General features: G+C 31.3%; 3 protein-coding genes across 3 annotated transcripts; all 3 read right to left on the reverse strand.

Moving 5' to 3' along the window:
* Window positions 1-249: 249 nt before the first annotated feature.
* Window positions 250-4777, reverse strand: LOC108914500 (zinc finger protein 729-like). Its single transcript, XM_018720318.1, has 4 exons — window positions 4616-4777; window positions 3035-3337; window positions 2450-2712; window positions 250-1459 (listed from the first exon to the last, which is right to left on the reverse strand). Exons 1-4 carry the CDS (start codon window positions 4775-4777, stop codon window positions 250-252), a joined length of 1938 nt encoding a protein of 645 aa, XP_018575834.1.
* A 1269-nt stretch (window positions 4778-6046) lies between these two features.
* On the reverse strand, window positions 6047-10267 carry LOC108914504 (zinc finger protein 99-like). Its single transcript, XM_018720324.1, has 4 exons — window positions 10077-10267; window positions 9720-10022; window positions 8034-8359; window positions 6047-7765 (listed from the first exon to the last, which is right to left on the reverse strand). The coding sequence occupies exons 1-4, from the start codon at window positions 10197-10199 to the stop codon at window positions 6469-6471; spliced, it is 2049 nt and encodes a 682-aa protein (XP_018575840.1). The 5' UTR covers window positions 10200-10267; the 3' UTR covers window positions 6047-6468.
* Window positions 10268-11594: 1327 nt separating this feature from the next.
* LOC111692355 lies at window positions 11595-23532 on the reverse strand. Its single transcript, XM_023456319.1, has 5 exons — window positions 23389-23532; window positions 18834-19133; window positions 18509-18777; window positions 14289-14817; window positions 11595-11666 (listed from the first exon to the last, which is right to left on the reverse strand). Exons 1-5 carry the CDS (start codon window positions 23530-23532, stop codon window positions 11595-11597), a joined length of 1314 nt encoding a protein of 437 aa, XP_023312087.1.
* Between the last annotated feature and the right edge of the window lie 1016 nt (window positions 23533-24548).

Consider the following 24548-nt stretch of genomic DNA (forward strand, 5'->3'; position numbering starts at 1 on the left):
TGGAAGTGGTAAACCACAATAACCGGTGCTGTTAAAAGCAACCTGGAATCCATACTCTTTCAAGTAGGGCTTAATACGTAGTTAGTAATAGCCAAAAAAACATGGTTTTACAAAAGATTACTTTTATTGTTTAAATACATTTCTGAAAATTGACCATTTTCTCTATACAACGTACATCTACAAAAAATATATTTTTTTAAGAAGACATGCCAAATTTGTTAATTGCACCTTTAATATTTATTGAATTTTCTACTTGTTCCTGTTTTCTTGTAATTGATGCTTTTTTAAAACACTTCTATACTTGGTTTCAAAACTACACGTATCACATTTCCACATTTTGATTTCCGATGGGTCTTTGTGCAACAACTGATGCCTCTTGAGAGTATACTTATGTTTAGTCTCAAAACTACATTCATCACACTTGTACATTTGGATTTCCGAAGGGTCTTTATGCGTTAACTGATGCATTTTCAAGCGACCCTTATATTTAGTTTCATAACTACATGCATCGCACTTGTACATCTCGACTTCCAACACGTCTTTGTGTGACAACAGATGCTTATTTAAATCGTTCTTATATTTAGTTTCGTAGGAACAAACGTCACATTTGTGCATCTGGATTTCTGAAGAATCTTTGTGTTTTAATTGATGCAATTTTATGTTGCTTTTAAACTTGGTTTGAAAATTACAAGTATCACATTTGTACATGTCAATATCAGAAGTATTTTTGTGCGTTAACTGATGCACTTTTATTTGTCCCTTGTACTTAGTTTCAAAATCACAAGTATCACATTTGTACATGTCAATATCAGAAGTATTTTTATGCGTTAACTGATGCACTTTTAGATTATAGTTATGTTTAGTTTCGAAACTACATGTATCGCACTTGTAGATCCGGACATCCAAACCGTCTTTGTGTGTTAACTGGTGATGTTTCAATCCATATTTATATTTAGTTTCGTGAGCACAAGTATCACATTTGTACATTTGGGTTTTCGAGTCATTTTTGTGCTTTAACTGATGCTTTTTTAGATTACCTTTAAATTTAGTTTCATAACTGCACATATCACATTTGAACATTTGGATTTCTGAGGGATCTTTGTGCCACAACTGATGATTTTTCAGATTGCTTTTACGCTTAGTTTCGTAACTACATGTATCACACTTGTATGTTTTCACATCTGAAAAGTGTTTATGCACTAACTCGTGCCCTTTCAGGTTCGTTTTAAGCTTAGTTTCATAATTACATTTATCACAGTTGTGCAATAGTCTACCTAACGAAGAGTCACAATTCTGACATACAGATTTTTCGCTTCTTAGTATTTGGTCGTTACGATTTCCATTAAATCCCGTCTTACATTGAGGCATACATTTGTACTTTATTTTTCCTAAATCTTCAGAAGCATACCTTTGCTTGTTGACAATTGTTTCGTTATCTAAGTTGTAGGAAGATGAATCACTGAAAAAAAATTGAAATCGTTCAAAATGAGAACAGAAACCAAGTGAAAAGTCAATAAAACTAAAACAGGTTTAAATTATACGTGTTTTCATTATAATTTTAAATTTACTACATCTGCTGATTGTATTTGAATAAGACACTGAAGCTAGTGTTTTAAAACATGATTAACTAGTTTCGCTGCCCCTCCCATCAGAACAATTATTGCGTCAGCTCATAAATAAAACCCCATTTCATAGTTGTTTCTAAATCTACAGGTTATAAATTGCTACAGCAAAATTTAAAATTGTATTTCAAAATAATACTTTCTGTACTTTTTGTACAGGGTGTTTCAGAAAACATGGGCCAACGCTCGGGGACAGATTCCTAACCTAAAAGCAAGATTATTTTTTTATATCAACATGGGTTCCAGTAACTATATATTTTAATAAGGTTATTTTAATACAATCAATACAGTACATATACGAAACCTCTTAGTAAATGAATTAAATTAATGTAATAAAAGGTACAAGTAAATACTGCTTTTTAAGAAAACAATTAAATAAGCCATTTACTATTTGTTTAAATTAATAAACAGATTAATTACATACTCTGAAGAAATTATTAATTTGTTTTAAATTCATTAGTAAGTTTGAAGAAATAAATACATGCTTTATTTTTTGTTAAATAAAATAAAAGCAGCAAAAAGCATATTTTTCAAATATATTAGGAAAATGCTTAAATTTATTCCTTTACCCACCAGGGCCAACTTCCTTTTCATATCAAGTAAATGTCAAAAAATGATGGTCTTTCGGTCTTCTTGAAACATGAAATTATATTTAAATTTTTGTGATGGCATATGACAAATGCTTTTACGTGGTAACAGAGTTTGTTACCACCAGAAACTACTGTTTAAAATAGACAATTAGTGGCTAAATTTAGTTCAAAAAACAAAAACAATTAAATGGTAGAGCAATAAATTTAAAAATTATACACTTTCTGAGATTTCCTTACCCACAATGATCATGTTCCTCTACTTTAATTTCAATCTTTTCAGACTTAATATAAAAGTGTTTATCAAAATGATTATATTTTTCCGGCACATCCAGATTATCTTCCAACTTTATTTCAGTTTCTTCAGTTTTAATGGAAGGTTCTTTATCAATGTTATTATTTTTTTTCTGTGCATCAAGGCAGTTTTTTATAAAATTGCTATGAGTGTGAAGCGAATCACAACACGATCCGCATATAACGGGATCCAAGATAGCGCCAAAGTTCTACAATAAAAAAAATATTAGTTTTTGTCTCCAGCAGATTATCTATCGTTTTTAACAGCGAGAAACAGAACATATTTCTAGACAAAATTACTGGTCACATGGCTGGTAATCATTTGTCACAACAACTATAGATATAATATATGATGGCGTAAATGAGGATTTTGTGTATCTATATACATAAGTACTGTGTGCATTTTTTTACTTCTAGGGTGTTAAAGTTTATAACCATTTTATGTTAACTCCACTTCATATAGAATCTCATTTATGTGAATTTTTCATAACATACAGATATTTTCCTGGGAAATATTTTGAATATACTTACAACTTGTGATATACATATGTTGATTATGTCAACATCCACTTGATTTACTGACACAAATCCGTATGTTACCAACTGCATACATAATCGGCAAATTCTCTGGTTATCCAATATATCAGTTAAGGAAATATTTCCGTTCTCCTTCAGATAAACTTCTTTTAAGTCAACCGTAGACACTTTATTGGAATTAACATAATGAAAAATAATACCATCCGTATCCATACAGATCGATTTAAAATTAAAGGCAGCAAATAATTTTACAGAACATTCATTACACATTACATGTATATTCGTCTCCTCCAAAATCTGAAACAAATTCGTAATTACAGATATTCAGAGGTATAATGAGCAACACTATATACATAAGTTTTTATCAGTTTGTAATAAGTAGAAATAACATAAAACATTTTTTTTAAATAATACCATCCTGTAGCGAAAATATTAGAAATTAGGTTTATCATTATTTATTAAAATTTGGCGAGCATAATAAATCTTTCAAAGGGCTGCCATGCTAATTCGTGACGTCATTTAGTGCGATCGAAAATCGAGAAAATAAATGGTCGGCCCGACAGTAAGTAACAAGAGTTTAGAGGCAACCAAACTCACTTGCTTTGAGGCTCTTCACATGTCATGCGCCTTTTTCTAAATTAGGTTCCGTCTCGGACTAAACGGCAGATGGCCGAGAAGCAGGTTGCGTTCTCAGGCGCACTAAGTGACGTCACAATCATGTAAAAAATATAAATATTTACATTATTTTAAACTTATATAATCTGTTGTATCAAATCAATTGGTGAATTTTTACTTTGAACTACCAGATCTGTGTCTAAGGGTTAAAATATGATGACTTAATTAAATTAATTTCTATACAAAATTGCTTCACTTGGAAAGTTGGAAAATATCTTTAATTTTTCCAATTATTTGGCTGATTCCTGACGGAGCAAAATTCACAGATTTTATCCGAAAAGAGATGGCTGGTACAAATTTTAGAAAAATTGAAACAACTTCATATTTCTCATGAATTTAGTTGATTGACAGAATTCAGAATTAAGACATAATTAGTGGGTAACATAATTATATGTTATACCATTCCGTGAACGTTAAAGAATTATTTCACAAAAAAAAATATATCAACAAATTTGACTAATGGTGGTGCTAATAATTTTTCCCCATTTATGTAAATGCAATTATTGTGACTGTCAAAGTGTCCAATACTAGTACACCAAATTTTATGTCGGGCAGAGTTCTGGAGTTATTTGAATAAATCTACAATGTTTTGCCAATTTTGATAATGCTCTCTAGCGGTTAAAAGAGGCAACTTTAGAGAGAAATATGTACGAGTTAAATCATTCAAAAATGTGTCAGTTTAATTTACACAGAATATTAGAACACCCTATATGTGCAATTCTATGAAAATTAGCACACGACTACAATTTCCAAGTGATTATTAACTTGCTTGTTTCTTACTATTTTCCTGTATAAACCACATCTATTGTGGTAAGATTAAACATATGTTTAAGTTAATTCTCATATTTATGTTTCGAATGACTAAACACACCTATAAAAGTAATCTTAACTTGATCTTACCACATTTGGCAGAACACTTCCAAGAACGTCCCTTAAGGCTTCTTCTATTACCTGGCAGTTTGTGTCGCTTATAGTACTTAGACATAGCCTGCAAAATGTTTCTTTAAAGTTTCTACGTTGCATTTCTTTATTTTGGTCAACTTTTATTTTCCATAACCTCATTTCATATGTCTATTCTTCTTCTTCTTCTACGGTTTTCATCATAGAAAATACAAAAACTTTGACAAATAATTCGAAATTCTACCATGTTGTGATGCCTTTACAGATTCGCGTTGAGCTTGGTTTTATATTTATATTTATTGCACTGGTACAATTCTACAATTGTGTATTTAACAAAACGTTAGATATTTAGGACATTATTGACAGTCTCGTTCTCAGCTTTGCCGTTTTAAAAGTTAGGCCGTTCCCCACTAGGTGGCAGTGCGGTCAACACCCTCAGATTTAAAGCATTTGAAAAGAAACCCTATTTTTAGTCAGGAAATAGATTATTTTATGGAAGCAACATATTGATTAAGTGCCAAAATGACGAAAATATTTATTTTTGGTTATAGTAATTTACTAAACTTTATTCTTTTTTATTAAACAATTTTTGCACATTTAATTTTTTTATTTAAATATACAATACATAATTATTACAACTGTCTGAGAAATAATTTGTGAATGTATCATAAAAATACAAAAAATAAATATGAACTCACGGTTCTTGTACAGTGGCATCAACATGAAAAAATGTAATAGGTCATAAAATGTCCTAATTTTTACCAAAGATATTGTAATGTGACTTGCCCTGTTTCTTTTTGGACGAGAAAATTATTTTTAAACGTAACTTTCACTTAACTTCATATTTTTTAACGTTAAGTAGATATATGTTTGTACTCCATTTGTCCTTAATACCACCACGATTTGCCGATTTATCCACAAATTGAAATTTTGATAAATTTTGTATGTATTTTTTTTTAAATCTTATTGATTTACATACAATAGGCAGGAACAACAACCAGTTTTGTTTTCGCTTAAAGAATGCTGCTCCATTGTTATTGTTCCCAGGAAGAACAGCCAGTTCTGGGCAAGGCAAGAAAATTCTTGTTCTAATGTTCTTCATAATTTATTTATATTAAATGTACACATTTTTTATAATAGTAAAATAATAAATATGTAACAATTGCCAATATGTGTTTGGAAAAAAAATTAGGATTAGATCCAAATTATATATGATTAATAAACAAGTCCTTTATCTACGAGTGTGGATTAAATATAACCGAGAAAATATATAAAAATATGTAGTGATTCCAATGAATCATATTTAAAACATATTAAGAATGTTATGCTAGTAACATGATCATTTCACTGAATTTAATAAAAACTTAATTTACATAACAAAAACATCATAAACATTTAAATTAAAACACTGAAACAATAATATACTTAATATTTAATGCTTCGAAAGCAATAATTTAATAAAAATATATCTCTTTACCCATAATATACTTTCTTACATTTTTAAATACTTTGAACTCTCTTATACTCTTAACTTTTGTTGGTAATTTATTATACAATTTATTACAGGTATTGGAAATATCTTTAAAACCTAAAGATTTTAAATAGGAACTTATCAACATAAATCCACCCAATTATACCGTACCATTATGATTGATGTGACCAACAAAAAATAGTTTGCCTGTAACTCTTGTATATTAGGAATCTGTTTAGAATTTATAAAAAAGTCCCCTTAATTTCTGTATCACTCTGTTTCTGTATTTGATACTGCTATTTCTACCGACTGTCGATATACAAGTATTTCATCACTTGTTACTTTCATGTATTTACTTTTTGTTGTACAAGATGGAAGAATATTAAATAGTGACTTGGATTTCTGTAGAGTCCTTGTGCTTTGTCTGATGCACTTTTAAAGCACGCTTATATTTAGTTTCATAACTACATATATCACACTTGTAGATCTGGACTTCCGAGGTACCTTTGTGCATTAACTCGTGACATTTCATCCGATGCTTATATTTAGTTTCATAGGCACATGTATCACATTTGTACATTTGGATTTCTGAGGAATCTTTGTGTATTAACTGATGCCACTTCAAACTGCTCCTAAACTTAGTTTCGAAAGTGCATGTGTTGCATTTGTACAATCGGATTTCTGAAAGGTTTTTGTGCTTTAACTGATGATCTTTTAAATATTTCTTATACTTAGCTTCATAATTACAAATATCACATTTGTACATTTCGATTTCTGAAGAATCTTTGTGTATTAGCTGATGCGATTTTAGTCTGCTTCTATACTTACAGTAAAAATTACAGGCGTCACACTTATATATTCCCATTTTCAAAGTGTCTTTGTGTGTTAACCGATGCACTTTCATATGACTTTTATATTTAGTTTCGTAGATACAAGCTTCACATTTGTACATCTGGATTTCCGAAGGGTCTTTGTGTGATACCTGATGTACATTCAATTGACTCTTATGTTTAGTTTTAAAACTACATCTATCGCACTGCCACATGTGTATTTCAGATGGGTCTTTATGCAACAATTGGTGCCTTTTCAGATGACTCATACGTTTAGCTTCATAACTGCATGTATCACACTTATACATTTGGATTTCCGACGGGTCTTTGTGTGATAACTCATGTCTCTTTAACTTACTCATGAGTTTAGCTTCATAACTACATGTATCACACTTGTACATTCGGATTTCCGAACGCTTCTTGTGTGTCAACTGATGCACTTTTATATGACCTATATAGTTGCTCTCAAAATTGCAAGTATCACATTTGTACATTTGGACTTCTGAAGGATCCATGTGCGATAACTGATGCATTTTTAAATGACTGTTCACTTTAGTTTCATAAGTGACACACTTGTAAGTTTGCACTGAAGGGTTTTCGTGCGTTAACTGATGTCTTTTCATATCCACTTCAAGCTTAGTGTCATACTTACATTTATCACATTGGTACAATTGTGTATCTAATGAGGGTTCACACATTTGAAATCTAGATTTTTCACTTTTGGGTATGTAGGTGTTGTGACCAAACATCGATGTACAACTTTCATCATATCCTATCTTATACTTAAGCATGCATTCAATCTTTCTTTCTCCTTTGTCTTCATCATCATTTAAGTCATATGAAGAAACACTAAAAAAACATACAATGTTTACAATGGAATATCTAAATAAATCGAAGTAAAGGGCGTTAAAAAAAAAACGTAAACAATAACAAATTTTTTTACGTAAATTTTTATATTTAGTTATTTTGACTGCAAAATATTAACCATAAAAAATGTTTATGTAAAAGTTTATTATTGAGTGTGACATATGAGCTTTTCAATAAAAATCTTTCTATCCATAAAGAAACTTGAAGCAGTACAGCAAAACATTTTAAAGCTTCATCGGCATTTGCTTACCCCAATTGCTCATCTCCTTCAACTTTTATTTCAATCTCTTCGGATTTGATATAAGACTGCTTATCGATACTTTTATATTTCTCCTGCGTGTTTTGGTCACTTTCCAATTTCATTTCAGTATTTCCAGTTTTAATAAGGTCATCAATATTATATTTCTGCTGGGCTTCCTGACCATCTTCTTCCACTTTCATTTCAATCTCTTCAGTTTTAATATAACACCGCTCATTTTTCTGTGCATCAAGGCAATTTTTTAAAAAACTGCCGTAAGTACGCAGCGAATCAAAACACCATGCACATATAATAGGATCCTTGGAAACACTGATATTCTGAAGTAAAAAAAAGTATTTGTGCTGGTATCTATTGAATATTTACGTTTTTTTAAGTAAATAAAGGAAAATATTTATTTATAACAAACTTTAAATATGCAGGAAAAAGTTTATTAAACAATGCAAGAAATAAGGAACACTTAGATTATAATCAGAAAACAAATGACAGCAACTTAACATTGGATAATTCGTAGTACTTTCCGCCTTATCAAGGTCAGTTTCTCAAGACGTTTATTAATTTTGATACAGAGTAACTCCAGGAATAAGAGTAAAATAGCATCGTTCCCTGTTTTTTTTTTCTAACTGTAAATATAAAGTTTATTTTTGTGATGGTTTGAGTCTCACGAGCATGTACAATTTAAATTTAGTCGAGTCCATGCAGTCAGTTTCAAATCTGATTATTTGTTGTTCTTTCAGAGTTTCAGCATTGTGAGAAATAATAGTAAATCAACTACTCCAGATCTGTGAGACATTTATTATTTTATACACGGTATTTTCTATAAACACGCCAAATTTGAGAATTTCAAATGTATTTTTCCCAATTTTTCAACAAGTCCCATTTTAAATTCATAAAATACACATAAACAATACTACAATACCGGCTTATGAGTCATTATTAAAATGTTTCTGTTAGAGTTTTGTTGCAACTAAATCAAGCATAATGCAGCTTAACACTAAAGTGATTATTCATTAGCCATTTGGTACTTTCAACTTAGCAACATGTGATGTGACAGAATTGCCAATATAGATTTAATGATGCTTCCTAATTCGCGAAAACAATGAATTATGCGGCATTCTATTGTATAAAAATTAAATACTACAGTATACACAGTTCTGATTTTCCTATAGTTAACTGTAGTGTACGAGGCTTGATCAAAAAGTAACGGGAATTTTCAAATTGAGTGTTACATCTTGTCTATCGAGTTGATCCTTTTTTTTTGTATTGGTAGCACTGTCGGTGACATACTTGTCAATTTTTAGGCAGCTGCCTCGTTTAGTTTTTAGTTTGTGTTTAGCCCGTAAATGAGTAGAACTAATCTGAGTTTTAGGCGATTCTTTTGTGTGACGAAATGTCGGATCAGAGTTTGTCGGATATTTTGTGTTAAAAACAGAAATAAGTGCAGTGAAGCATTCAAAATGTTAAAGAAAGCTACGACACTGTCACAGCTACGAGTTTATCGATGATACAAATGTTTTCAGAAATTGGATATGTCGTGCTGAAGCTTGTGTGCAAGCAAATGCTGGATACATCGAACATCTTCTAGGAGAATCAGCAGTTCTTAAAAGGTGGCTCCTTGCAATGTTGAGGTTAATTCATTTTTTATTCTTATTCCTATAAAACACTTTGAAACATACTTACAACTTGTGATATACATTTATCAATTACGTCAACATCCACTTCATTTAATGACACAAATCCGTATGTTGCCAACTGCATACATAATCGACAAATTTTCCGATTTTCAGATACATCGATTAAGGGAATATGTCCTTTTTCCTTTAGATAAACTTCTTTTAAGTCAACCATGGAAACTCTATTGGAATTAACATAAGGAAAAATAATACCCTCCGTATCCATACACATCGATTTAAAATTAAAGGCAGCAAATAATTTTACAGAGCATTCATTACACATTACATGTTTATTCGTCTCCTCCAGGTTCTGAAATTTTTTTGTAATTGCAGGCATAGAAGTAATATATCAACTTGATCTTACCAGATTTGGCAAAACTACTTCCACAATTTTCCTTACTTCTTCGTCTATTATTTCGCAACTTCTATCGGTTATAATATTAAGACATAATCTGCAAAATACTTCTTTATAGTTTCTTGATTGCATTTTGTCTTTTTTATAACGAGGAATTCCAAACAATAATTCTTAGAATATAAAATACCTCTAAGCAATAATTAAATTTCATAACCTGCAACTTTCCTGTTAGTAGTAATCTGTGCCTGCAACCATAAACCTGGAAAAAATATAGACTGCGTGCTGCTGAATACACTTACACTTGTGACCTAAAACTCCTGACCAACCTGCAAGGTCCAAACTCTCTGCCTTTTATTTTTATATCGATTTATAATTTACATTGGTTACGTTCACAAATCCAGATCGGATTGGCTCGTTAGTAATTTAAAATTAAACATTTCTTTCCAGGACGACAAATGAATTAATTATTTATTTGCATCAAATTGGTCGAGGTCACAAACTGAATCTTGAATATTTAGGAACCTTGACATAAGCCGTCTTCTTTTCATTGTTTCATTGAATCACGGATCTTTGACCGAATCCAGATCGTAATGCTCGAATCATAATGAATGTCAAAAGAACATATTTTTATTATTTTTGAAACTGTCTACCCTCCATAGAAACTGCGTTTAATTTAAAATTAAACTGAAAATAAACATAACCTCTTAAATATAATTAGTCCCGGATTTTTCATCCGCTAAAAATATACTGCCGACAAAGAGTTAAGAGTTAAATCATTATTTTTTTTACCTTCTTTTGCTAAGTTGTAATCTATACGGGAATTTCAACATATTGGCCTTATGAATATGTTAAACAATTTCTTGGGATCGAGTTCCTCGTACTTAAGCCCCAAAGATTTGATACAAATAAATACAAATATATACAAATCCTTGCTTAAGCCCCTTCAGCTATTTGTTACAATTTTTGGTTAGAATTTTAGGATACGACCAAATGTGCAAAATGAATAAAAAATGTTACGATTCAGAAATTAAAGAATTTTGCCCATCCTGATTTAAAAAAGTGTTCAAATGATTGGCGATAGATCCTAAAACATCCAGTGTAAAAGGAATGATCAACGTATTTGGATGAAAAGACGGCTTATATTGAATATTTTATGTAACGTTATCTATGTCCAAGGATATTTATATTATAAATATCCTTGGGATGCACCATCGAAACAAGCCATCGATGTTGGCTATCAAAATAGACTATCGATAGTTTGCGAATACTTGCAACATAAGAAACGGCAACGCTAATTATAACATTATTTTTAAATACGTCGTAAATACATACAAAACACTCGAAAGGAACAGAAAATCCACACTTTATTTAGTTTGCATTTTAAGCAATTTAATTATTGTCGAATAGTATGGTAATAGTTTTCCTTTCTCCTTCAAATTGTACTTCAATGCATGAATGTTATCATTGTATGTAGACTATAATAGTCTATATACAATCATGTTATTGTCACTGCCGAGTTTCACAGTTTCACTTCACTAGCAGTAGAGAGTGCTGTGCTGTGACTATTCGTAATTTATCATGAAACCAACAGTATAGTTTCTATAAGAAATTAAGGAATTTAGTATTCAGTTAAAATTTAAAAGGTTTAAAGTGACCTATTCTTTCCAATTTACCCTTTATAATTTCATTCAATGTTATATAATAACATCGATGTTTTGTTGATGATACGGCACCACAATATCGATGGCAAAACATCGATGTTCGAAAGCAACACACCGATGTTTCAGAAATATCGATGAACATCGTGCGTCCCTACATTTCAGAACAGTTAACATTTTGATTCAGATCAGTTTGCAGATTTTCATGTACTGGATAAGAACAAAACTGTAAAAACAAACAAAAGTAAAGGGCTCCTTTAAACATAATGTAATGCATATGTACTGAAATTATATTTAATTCATTTATTGCTACATAAGTACATATATAATCATATAATAGTGCACAATAAAAGCTAAAGTAAGATTTAAACTTATATTTAGTCCTTAAAATAATACTAATTAAAATACAATAGGGAACAGTGTTCGTACAATAATGTTTTTGTAACTTGTAACCCTGTTCCCCCTACACAAATACGAAGATTCAAATGAAAATTATAAATTACATAGGATGCAGGATTAATTTTAAATGTGTACATATAAAAATCAGAGGTCAAAAAAATAAATTAAACGAATAAACACTTATATAATCATAGAAAATTCGTTTAGCCAACAGCCCCTCAAGCCAAAGCCATCATAATCTTCCCATCCACATTTACACAACTCCTACTCATAAGGACAACACAAATAATTAATTTAGGACAGGACAAATAATGAATATCAGGCTGAAAGTGTGAATTTATTTTGTACAAATATAATTTAAATAAAATAAAAAACTTCTCACTATCAGGTACATAATAATTCGAAGCACTGCTTCTGGTTTACCATAACGCTTGTCGAGAAAATCGTGGACAATCGAATACTGAGTTTCTAAGGATGCATAGGAATGGCAAGAGAAGGGAGCTTTGAACATTTTTATAGAGTTCAAGACTTCTGACATATCTAAACCAATGCTTCTTTATTTCTTCTTAGTTGAGTTTACAAGCTTACACGATATCGGCAATTCCGCCTAGTTGATTTCTCAACGTGTAAATACCACAGCACAGTCACCAGTTTTCAACAGTTTTCTATTAAGAAAGACAGTGCATATTTATTTTAGCGTTCAATATTACTGCATATTTATTTTGTTCCTAATTTTTTTGGAAGAAAAAACTGTTGACTGTATGTTCCACATAGTAAACCGTCTCATCATTTAGAATACACATGTACACATTTAAAATTCACTCTGAATATTTGTAATAAAAAAGATGCATTTTTAAACACAGAAAAAGCAGGTGTGTATTGCAAAGTATTCATTTTAATACAAAAGCACTAGTCCGGAAACACTTATCTATGTCTGTTTCTGTGAGAGTTTTGTGAGAATCGATGTTTTTCACAACTTCATATTCACACATTTATGATCGATCTCTTAAATGCCTCCATTTTTGAATGGATTTTGCACTTCACACCCACAAATGCTTATTGTGCATCAGCAAATATCTCCCTAGAGACTGCTTATGCTTGGTTTCAGAATCACATTAATGCATTTGAACCTGCTACATACCTTTGTGCGTCATCAGATGACATATAAATTTTTTCTTATACATCGAGTCATATTCACACACTGCATACTCAAAGATACACGAACGTTTACACTCGTGAAGGCTCTCTATGTTTCAACATGTAGTATTTTATACCACTCCTGCAGTTGGATTCACAATCACAGTCAGTACACCTTCTCTTTATGTTGCAGTTGATGTTGTTTGATAGAACTCTTGTATTTAGTTTCGAAATCGCAGTCCTTACACCTGTACGTTTGAACCTGAGAAGGATCTTCATGTTTCAGTTGGTGAAGTTTGATACATCTCTTGTATTTAGTTTCAAAATCGCAATCTTTACACGTGTACATTTGAACCTGCAAAGGATCTTTATGCTTCAGTTGGTGCTGTTTGATATAACTCTGGTATATAGTTTTGTAATCACAGTCATTACACCTGTACATTTGAACCTGAGAAGGATCTTTATGTTTTAATTGGTGCTTTTTGATATATCTCTTGTATATAGTTTTGTAATCACAGTCATTACACCTGTACATTTGAATCTGCGAAGGATCTTTGTGTTTCAGTTGATGATGTTTCATATCATCCTTGTATTTAGTTTCGTGATCGCAGTCATTACACCTGTACGTTTGAACCTGCGTAGGATCTTTATGTTTCAGTTGGTGCTTTTTGATATATTCCTTGTATATAGTTTTGTAATCACAGTCAACACACTTATACGTTTGAACCTGCGAAGGATCTTTGTGTTTCAGTTGGTGAGATTTCATATGATTCTTGTATTTAGTTTTGTAATCACAGTCATTACACCTGTACATATGAACCTGCGAAGGATCTTTATGTTTCAGTTGGTGCTTTTTGATATATTTCTTGTATATAGTTTTGTAATCACACTCATTACACCTGTACGTTTGAGCCTGCGAAGGATCTGTGTGTTTCAGTTGGTGATTTTTCATATCATCCTTGTATTTAGTTTCGTAATCGCAGTCGTTACACCTGTACATTTTGATCTGTGAAGGATCTTTATGTACCAACTGATGTTTGGTAAAACGTGTCTTAATCTTTGATTCGTATGTGCAACTATCACATTTATAAATGGGCAGTTGTGAAATGTCCTTATTCGTTAATTCTACACAATTGTTTGAGTTTTTGTGTTTTATATAATGACTATTAAAACTGACCTTCCGCTTTGTTTTGAAATCACAAAAGTCACACTCGTACAATCGCTTTTCACGTGATCCGCATCGGTGCATACACATTTCCGAAGGATCTTCATGCCTCAACCCAGGTTTCTGAAATATTTTTTTATTTTCTGTTTCGTACTTACACGATTCACATTTATATGCTTCCGAATCGTTCCCGTGTCTCGCACGGTCTTCTATAAAACGGGTTTCGCTTCCAGATTTGTAAATACATTTATCACATTTGTAAAATTCCTGCTCGACTTTTGTATTATATTGGTTTGTTGATCTATTCTCATGTTTACATCCATCCTTTTCGGCATCTTTAAAGACACTCTTCTCGAATGATTCACTATTGGAGCTCTGCAGTAGCGAGTCGCTGAAAAAATTACATAAACTGGGTATTTTCCAAAGTGAGGAGTTAATTCTAAGGGGTTATAGGTAATGCCAAATGCAATTATAAGTTTCTGAACTCCACAGGGCATTATTTCAATTTCATTATTATACACCGTGTCCACCGCGGTAGAAATTATAGAGAGTGACTCAGACATTATATAAAAACACTATTACCATAATGCGTATAAAATATAAAATGATTTTTATATGGTTCAATATTATTTATCTTTGTGCCACTCGCTACACGCATTGATAGAATCTATAGTCGTCTATAGACTGAGTTACACTGAACGTCGATCTATATTCTATCTCTGTCTTTTGCACTTGGTAGGGAATAGGGAAATGCTTTTTTAGTGGGTGTAAACGGACTTGATTTACTCGTCCTGAGAAACGTCATAGCATAAGGGTAGACGAGGGGTCTAATTCCATGGCTATAATAAATTTATAAATTAAAAAAACACAACTAGGACGTTTTAAAATGCTGTAATAATTAAAACGGATCAAAGTGCCGGTTATAGCAAACCGTAAAAAAATATTAGATGTTATGTTTTATTAACTTTTTTCAATATTTTCTATATCTTGTTGCCTTTTATGCAGATACGCCAATGGATTTTCGTTCCCGGCACGCTTCATCCCCCTTACTAGTCCAAAAGCTAGCGATGAGTCACTCTCTATAATTTCGACCGCGGAGTATAGTGCGTGTAAGTTCAATATCTAGGTTAATAAAAGATATAACTTAATTTTTTTTTCTACAGAGTTGCGTACTTTCCCGAGCTGCACAAAATGCAAATATATTTGCATATACAGGGTGTTCAGTTTTTCCTGGGCAGGTACCAACTTAATTTTTTTAAATGGATACCTATATTTTTTATGGCATTATCGAATTCTACGTGAAAAATTACCGGGACTTTTTGTTATGATCCCTATTAAAATATTGATAGTTTTCGAGATAATCGACTTTTGGTTTTTTTTTTCTTATGTTTCGTCATTTCTAGTAGTTGACATAATGATGATTGTATGACAGCTAGAAATTATTTTTTTTCAGGAACTGTAGAGTGAAGATGGCTCTTTCAAAAAACGTATCAAAAGTTGACCTGCGATATACAGGGGGCAAAAAAAATCGTACCAAACCTGATAATTTAAAATTTGAAAAATCTCGACTTTTTCAAATAGAACACCCTGTGTTTTATGATTTCATTAGATGCCTTTCTGTAGACCCTACAATTTTTTAATAGCTTTCCCTATACCTAAGTTGCGTAGTTTTTGCAAAAAAAAAAAATTTTTGTGTAAAATACCGGATTTGCGCCCGTTCCTTTGTCGGGAAAAACGCAGTGAGGCAATAAAATTTGTGACAATCAGTTTACATGTCATCTTGTCTTCTATTGAATAATCACGTGCGAGTTCAGAGAAAGTACTAAACATGCATACAATGAACTATTCAAAAGAAGAATTAGTGAAAATGGTGTATGCCTTAGGAGAAGCTCATGGAAATTGTTTGCTAGCAGCACATATTTGCAAAGCAAATAATCCAGATTTATAGAGATTTCCACGTGCTCACTGTTTTGAAAACGTGAAAGAAAGGTTTGAAAGAACAGCAAATGCGAATTATGAGAAATCTACCAGGAGACATGAAAGTAACAACGATAATATTTAGTTTAAAGTTGTGGCGTCTGCTGTTGAAAATCCAAATATTAGTGCCAGGAAATTAGTAGTAACCTTGGAGTTTCCAAAAGCTTGACAAATAAGATATTGAAGAAGTATAAGTTTCATTCATATCATATTGAAAAACATCAAGCACTGTTACCTCAAGACCACCTAAACAGCCTTCAATTTTTTGCAAAATGAACTTCCCCTTTTTCAGGTACATATGCCCGCTGATTATTTGGTTTAACAATGGTTTCAGCAAGATGGTGCCCCTCCACATTCCACTTTGGCTGTAATGTGATTATTTTATTGTTATTATACTTTTCCTATTACCTATTTATCTTTCAGGTTAGAGAACACCTAAATCATGTATATGCAAACCAGTGGTTAGGTCGTGGTGATCCAGTTCTTTGGCCCACACGTTCGCCTGACTTAAATCGTCTGGACTTTTTCTTGTAGGGTTATATCAAGGAGTGAGTATACGAAGTACCACCAACGGATATTCAAGACTTAAGAGAAAAGATTCAAAACGAGTTTCTAACTGTAATGCCTCAAATGTTAAGAAATGTCCACATTCATTTTCATCGTAGATTAATGCTTTGTGTAGAAAACAACGGTGGACAGTTTGAACATTTATTTTAAGTAAGCTTGCGACTACGAGTATTCTTTTTAAAAATTCTATTCATCCAAATTTCTTAATCTCCAATTTTACTAATAACTTTCCTAACTACGGTAACAGTGCTTGCTTTTCAATATGATACGGATGAAACTTCTTCTTCAATATTTTATTTGTCAAGCTTTTGAAAGCTCCAAGGTTACTACTAATTTCCTGGCAATAACATTTGGATTTTCAACAACAGACGCCGCTACTAAAATAAATATTATCGTTGTTACTTTCATGTCTCCTGGTAGTTTTCTCATAATTCGCATTTGCTGTTCATTCAAACCTTTCCTTCACATTTTCAAAAGTGGGAATCTCTGTAAATTTGGATTATTTGCTTTGTAAATACGTGCTGCTAGCAAAGATTTCCCATATTTTGGTAATTCTTAATCACTTGTAGCCATTTTATGGTTTTTTGATTTTATTTACAAATAAATGGTAACTTTCCATAAAGACTTATTTATTAAACTCAAATATCTAAATTCTTCAGTTATTAATTTTTATTTTAAATAGTGTAGCTAGACAACTAATAAATTTAATAAAAATAAATACCCTTACAATATTTTTCCCGACAAAGGAATGGGCGCAAATCCGGTATTTTACATAAAAATGGGTTTTTTGCAAAAACCACGCAACTTAGGTATAGCGAAAGCTATTAAAAAATTGTAGGGTCTACATAAGGCATCTAATGAAATCACAAAACTCATGGTGTTCTATTTGAAAAAGTCAAGATTTTTCAAATTTTAAATTATCAGGTTCGGCACAATTTTTTTTACCCTCTGTATATCGCAGGTCAACTTTTGATACGTTTTTTGAAAGAGCCATCTTCACTCTACAGTTCCTGAAAAAAAATAATTTCTAGCTGTCATACAATCATAGTTATGTCAACTACTAGAAGTGACGAAACATAAGAAAAAAAATGAAAAGTCGGTTATCTTGAAAACTATAAATATTTTAATAGGGATCATAACACAAAGTCCCGTTAATTTTTCACGTAGAATTCGATAATGCCATAAAAAATATAGGTTTCCATTTAAAAAAATTAAGTTGCCCAGGAAAAACTGTATATGCAAATATATTTTCATTTTGTGCAGCTCGGGAAAGTAGGCAACTCTGTAGAAAAAAAAATTAAGTTATATCTTTTATTAACCTAGATATTGGACTTACACGCACTAGATGGACACACGTGTCCATAAATCAAATTTTTTATGACAATTGATGTCATATTTTTAATGAAGAATGTTAAAAATAATTAATTATGTGAAAACTCTTAGAAATACAAGAAATTAATGCAAGAGATGCACAATTAAATAAGATCTGGAGTTATACAGTTACCTTTTAAATTATTGTTAAAATGGTCTTCTCTTACCTCCTTTCCTGATCTTCCGATTTTACGTCGATACTTTCAGCTTTGATTGACATTTCCATCTCCTTGATATCGAATTCATTGTCCTGGTATTCAGTCTTAACAAATAGATCAGATGGTGACGTATCTATCTGACTTTCTGTTGCTGCGCTATTAAAAATACCTCCAATTTTTTCCTGTACTTCCAAGCAATTTTTTAGGAAACTGTTGTGGGTGCACACAGATTCAAAGCATTCCTTACATACAACGGGATCTTTGATGATATTTATATTCTGCAAAATAGTTTAATTAAATTGCGAAAAATGTAACTATTTAATATCATTGATACCATTTCAGGAGCCAATTTCCCGATAGCTTCAAGTTCCTCTTCACAAATGTGCCTAAACTCACTTTCTACCGGGTGCATACCCAATCGACATATTTTCTGACTATCTGAAATATCTATTGACTCGCTTGTATTTTCCTTCGTATACACATCCCTTATATCGAGCTGTAATATTTCTTCGCTATCCACATATCGATTAATTGTATAATCGGTATTCAGACAAGTTGATTTAAATTCTAATGCTGCGTTGAACTTTCTTCTGCAAACGTTACATATAACGTCTTTGCCCTCGCTATCAAATTTCTGAAATATATGCAACTTTAAGTAAAGAGAAAGAAAATAACTTTGGCAGAAAATATATCAATTATTGTTAAGTCGTTCTAATCTGTTGAGGTGTGCGAAATGAGATATAATATACAGGGTGAGCCGCCAGTAATGCCTCGGTGGCTAGGGACCAAACGGTAAATGTTATAAAAACCTGTTTAAGTGGGTACCTGTAGGTTGATTATGGTTACATTTTAAAAATATTTTGAAATATACGGGGTGTCCAGGAAAAACGTACCATATCAGTTATATATTTTTAAATGGAACACCCTGTATTTTACTGCATTTTTGAAAGCACCATAAAGAAATAGGTGAACTTTATTAAAGGTTCTGCAAACTTAGGACTTATTGTTTGTGAGAGTTTCTAGCTTCATGACAATGCCGCGTCGTTCTTTTGTCTAGTTGTGACTATCTTGACAGCACATGCCAAAATTACATTTTGTGTGAATAATTTTCTGTCAAAAATGGCATGTTTAAGTGAAACCAAGTGTATTGAAGTTTTAATGATCATATAATCTGGTGATAGAAGAGGAAATTGTGACGAAGTAGTGGATATCTTTTATTAATTGCATCCCAATCGGGAACATATTTCTCATTTGTAACGCTTACTGGTCTTCCACTTTTTCGTCGATCTGTAACATCTCCAGTTTCTTAAAACAAGAAAATAATATTACAATAATATTTTCTTCACATAAAAGTAATATTAGATTAAGACCAGATGCTTGTGCACTTTCACAACATGTTAATTCTACAGGACATAAAATGGATTTTGAAAATTTTAAAATTTTAACAACAGAAAAGGATTATTCTAAAAGATGTTCTTTAGAAATGTTTTATATTAACCAGGAAGAAAATACTCTAAATAAAAAAACACATACAAAAGATNTATCAGTTATATATTTTTAAATGGAACACCCTGTATTTTACTGCATTTTTGAAAGCACCATAAAGAAATAGGTGAACTTTATTAAAGGTTCTGCAAACTTAGGACTTATTGTTTGTGAGAGTTTCTAGCTTCATGACAATGCCGCGTCGTTCTTTTGTCTATTTGTGACTATCTTGACAGCACATGCCAAAATTACATTTTGTGTGAATAATTTTCTGTCAAAAATGGCACATTTAAGTGAAACCAAGTGTATTAAAGTTTTAATGATCATAGGATCTGGTGATAGAAGAGGAAATTGTGACGAAGTAGTGAATATCTTTCATTAATTGCATCCCAATCGGGAACATATTTCTCATTTGTAACGCTTACTGGTCTTCCACTTTTTCGTCGATCTGTAACACCTCCAGTTTCATGAAAAATATAGGGTGTTCCAATAAAAAAAAGCAACTTTGTTTCTTAAATTTTCTTTATTGTCATAGATTTTAAAAAACCTAAAAACGTTTGTATCTTATGATTTTTCGATAGCCATCTTACTTTAGGAGATAATCGACCGTTTCCATACATATCAACGACCCTGAACTAATAATACATATCTACCGACTTACCAATTTCAGCAAAAGACCATCTAAAATATCTCTAATAACGTTGTTTATTACCTCAAAACCATTAACGGTTACAGTTTTGAGGCAAAGTTTGCACGAAGTTTCTTGAACATAAGTCATTGCAACAATTTTCTTTGATAAATATAAAACCGTAACTTTTGTTGGTTGTTTAACCTCAATGAAAACATCGAATAGTTATTGTTCTTCTTCCTCTTCTGTTATCGGAACACAAAAATGGTAAAGTCTCGTCTATAATCTTGCACTGTGACAACCACAGACTTCTAAGTTTTTTCGTAAATATATACAAAATTAAACACATTATAATAATGAGAAATGAGAGAAAATAAGTGGTGCAATATTTTTCTTGGNAAAGTAATTGTAATTGGAAAAAGTATTTGTACTTATAGAAGTAATTTGTAATTCGATAGTTCAAAAAATATAATTACAAATTACAATTCCTATAACAATTTTACTGCAATTACAATTCCAAATTACTTTAATAAAAAAAAGTACTTAAATACAATTACAATTACAGGAAAAAAAAGGGAATTGTAATTGCTAATTACTTTTTCACCAGGAATTACCCAGCTCTGCAAGACAGAAGCCTAATGTAAACTATACTAAAGTAATATAGATAAGAACACTAAGGCAAATGTTTCGAAAATATCCAAGTTTTGACCTGTTTTCGGAATGTCTGTAAGTTCGAGACCGACTTAATACAGTTAGGAATATCATTGAAATTCTTACAATGCATTGTATGTAAAACTTCTTTCAAATTGTGCAGTTGCATGCTTGGGCACAGTATACATTTCCTTATAACGAGTAGATAAATTGTATCACACATACAAAATATAACTATAGTTTCTATGGTATCACAGCCTCTAATAAGTTTGTTATATAAATAAGAAGGTAACATATTATTTTTTATTTTGAAAACCAAACATGACATATGATACCTAAACCTTTCCTCCAAATTAAGCCAATTAGCACGTGAAAAAGCTCCAGACAAATGGTCATATTTACGCAAATTAAAGGAAAATCTAATACAACTATTTTGTATTTTTTGGAGTGTGCTCTTATCTTTCGCGGTTAAAGTAGGCCAGTATACAACATCACGGTAAGCCAAAAATGACATAACGAGTCACACAATAATAATTTTATGTCATTACTCAAAAACTCCTGCATGTACAATAATTTCAGTATATTATATGATTTTTTAACCAGATTAACGACATGATTGCTGAACCTCAGATCATCATCTATTATAATTCCCAGATTTTTACAAAAGCCAACAGTCTTCAAAATTTCATTGTTAATTTCTATTACGAAATTAGGATTATGAGATTATTTATGAGATTAAATCTCCCCTTACCGAAAAGTAGTTCAGATTTTTTTTTATTCAAAACTAGCTTGTGAGAATTAGAAACACGAACGATAACATTTAAATCTCTATTAATACAATTCATGGTACGCAACATATCATTCTGGTTAAAAGAAAAATACAACTGAGTATATCATCAGCATACTGGTGAATTTTGCAATGGGTAAGATGTGAGAAAAATCCGCAGTATAAACAGAAAATAACGTCGGCCCCAACATACTCCCTTGAGGCATTCCCTATTTAACAAATCTGTAAAGGGAGAAATCATTTCCTGAGTAAACCTTCTGTCGACGATTAAACAGATAACTAGTAAAGAAGGAAATTACATTATTACCCACAACAAAATATTTTAACTTTTTTATCAAGATATCATGGTCCAAGGTATCAAACATTTTAGATAAGTTTGGTAAAATGCTAATGGGACGATAATCTGAAAGAGCTACCGGATTACTTTTTTCGGACACGGTATAATATGAGAATTTTTCCAAACCGTAGGAAAAACACCTGTCCTAAGACATTCGTTTATAATAAATGTAAAATGATCACTGAGAAAGGGAAAGACATAAAACAACATTTTTGATTGATTAATGCAATCAGATCCCATTGCCTGAGTTTTTATGCGAAATAAAATGCTCAATTTGATCCTTAATAACACTTTTCAAATTAAATTAATTGTGACAAGAGAATTTCCCATTATACTTATTCAAAATTGGTGTGCTGTCTATGTAATCAAGAGGTTGGGGCAACTAGTCGCACAAAAAGTTATTATATTGATGGGGATTTAACTCATGGACCTTATGACTTGTTTCATTAACATTTAAATACTTTAATGTCTTCCAAAAACTTTTAGGATAATTTTTAAATTTATACTGAAGAAATGCTTTCTTCACCCTAACTAACCGGTTAACTAAGTTGCGTAAATCTTTATAATAGTTATGAGAAATCTACATTTTGTCTTTTTTGAATTTATGAAACGCTTCCTTCTTAAGATGAATCATTAGTTTAAGATTAGGCGTTAGCCAAGGAGCAGGTTTCTTAGTAACCCGAACAGTTTTTAAAGGAGCATGAATGTTAAAAACAGACAGTAAACTGTGGTTCCAAAATTCTAACATTTCATCTACAGAACTTAATGAATACAAATAATCCCAATTAATGAATGCCAAGTCGAATTTAAATTCAACATGATTAAAATCCGAGAAATCTCTGTNTGTTCCAATAAAGAAAAAGCAATTTTGTTTCTTAAATGTTCTTTATTGCAATAGATTTTAAAAAACGTTTTCGATAGCTATTTTACTTTAGGAGATAATCGACGGTTTCCATACATATCAACGACCCTAAACTAATAATACATATCTACCGACTTACCAATTTCAGCAAAAGACCTTCTCTAATAACGTTGTTTATTACCTCAAAACCATTAACGGTTACAGTTTTGAGGCAAAGCTTGCACGAAGTTTCTTGAACACCAGTTATTGCAACAATTTTCTTTGAAATGTAAATATAAAACATAAAACCGTAACTTGTGTTGGTTATTTAACCTCAATGAAAACACCGAATAGAGTTATTGTTCTTCTTCCTCTTCTGTTATCGGAACAACAAGAATGGTAAAGACTCATCTACGTCTATAATCTTGCACTGTGATAACCACAGACTTCTAAGTTTTTTCGTAAATATATACAATAATAAACACATTACAATAATGAGAAATGAGAGAAAATAAGTGGTACAATATTTTTCTTGGCCATACCCCATACAATATGCAAATTCTCATGTCAATAATTTTTTCCAACTTGTCATAATTTATATTTAAAATAGTATTTCTAGCATAACAGTCCCATGAACTTTTTTTGAGAAACAAGAAGTTCTTAAGTTATTTTATATTTTAAATTAAAAAACTANTTATGAGAAATCTACATTTTGTCTTTTTTGAATTTATGAAACGCTTCCTTCTTAAGATGAATCATTAGTTTAAGATTAGGCGTTAGCCAAGGAGCAGGTTTCTTAGTAACCCGAACAGTTTTTAAAGGAGCATGAATGTTAAAAACAGACAGTAAACTGTGGTTCCAAAATTCTAACATTTCATCTACAGAACTTAATGAATACAAATAATTCCAATTAATGAATGCCAAGTCGAATTTAAATTCAACATGATTAAAATCCGAGAAATCTCTGTAAGTAACAAATTTTGGAGATTTTTGGATTAATTAGATAATTAATTTTGGAGATAAATAGGTGCAATACGTCAGTCAACGCTTGAACTAAGACCTGCCTTGGTTGCCATATAACGGCAATCGAAAAGTGTCAAATATAATAATAGCTGATAATGGCGATTGGACATTTACTAGTACTTTGACCATTGTTGTTGTACTTTTATTTTTTCCAAAGTTTTGACACAGGGTCTGAATAAGTCAAAATTTTGTTTATTTATTTCAATTTTTCATGGATATTAAGTTGAATTAAAAGNTTGTATTATTTCACCCCAGTAAAATCTTTGTGATTACAAAAATAGAAATAAATAATATGAA

This window comes from Anoplophora glabripennis, unplaced genomic scaffold, assembly GCF_000390285.2.
Source record: "Anoplophora glabripennis isolate ALB-LARVAE unplaced genomic scaffold, Agla_2.0 scaffold1337, whole genome shotgun sequence".
In the NCBI taxonomy this organism is placed as follows: Eukaryota; Metazoa; Arthropoda; class Insecta; order Coleoptera; family Cerambycidae; genus Anoplophora; species Anoplophora glabripennis.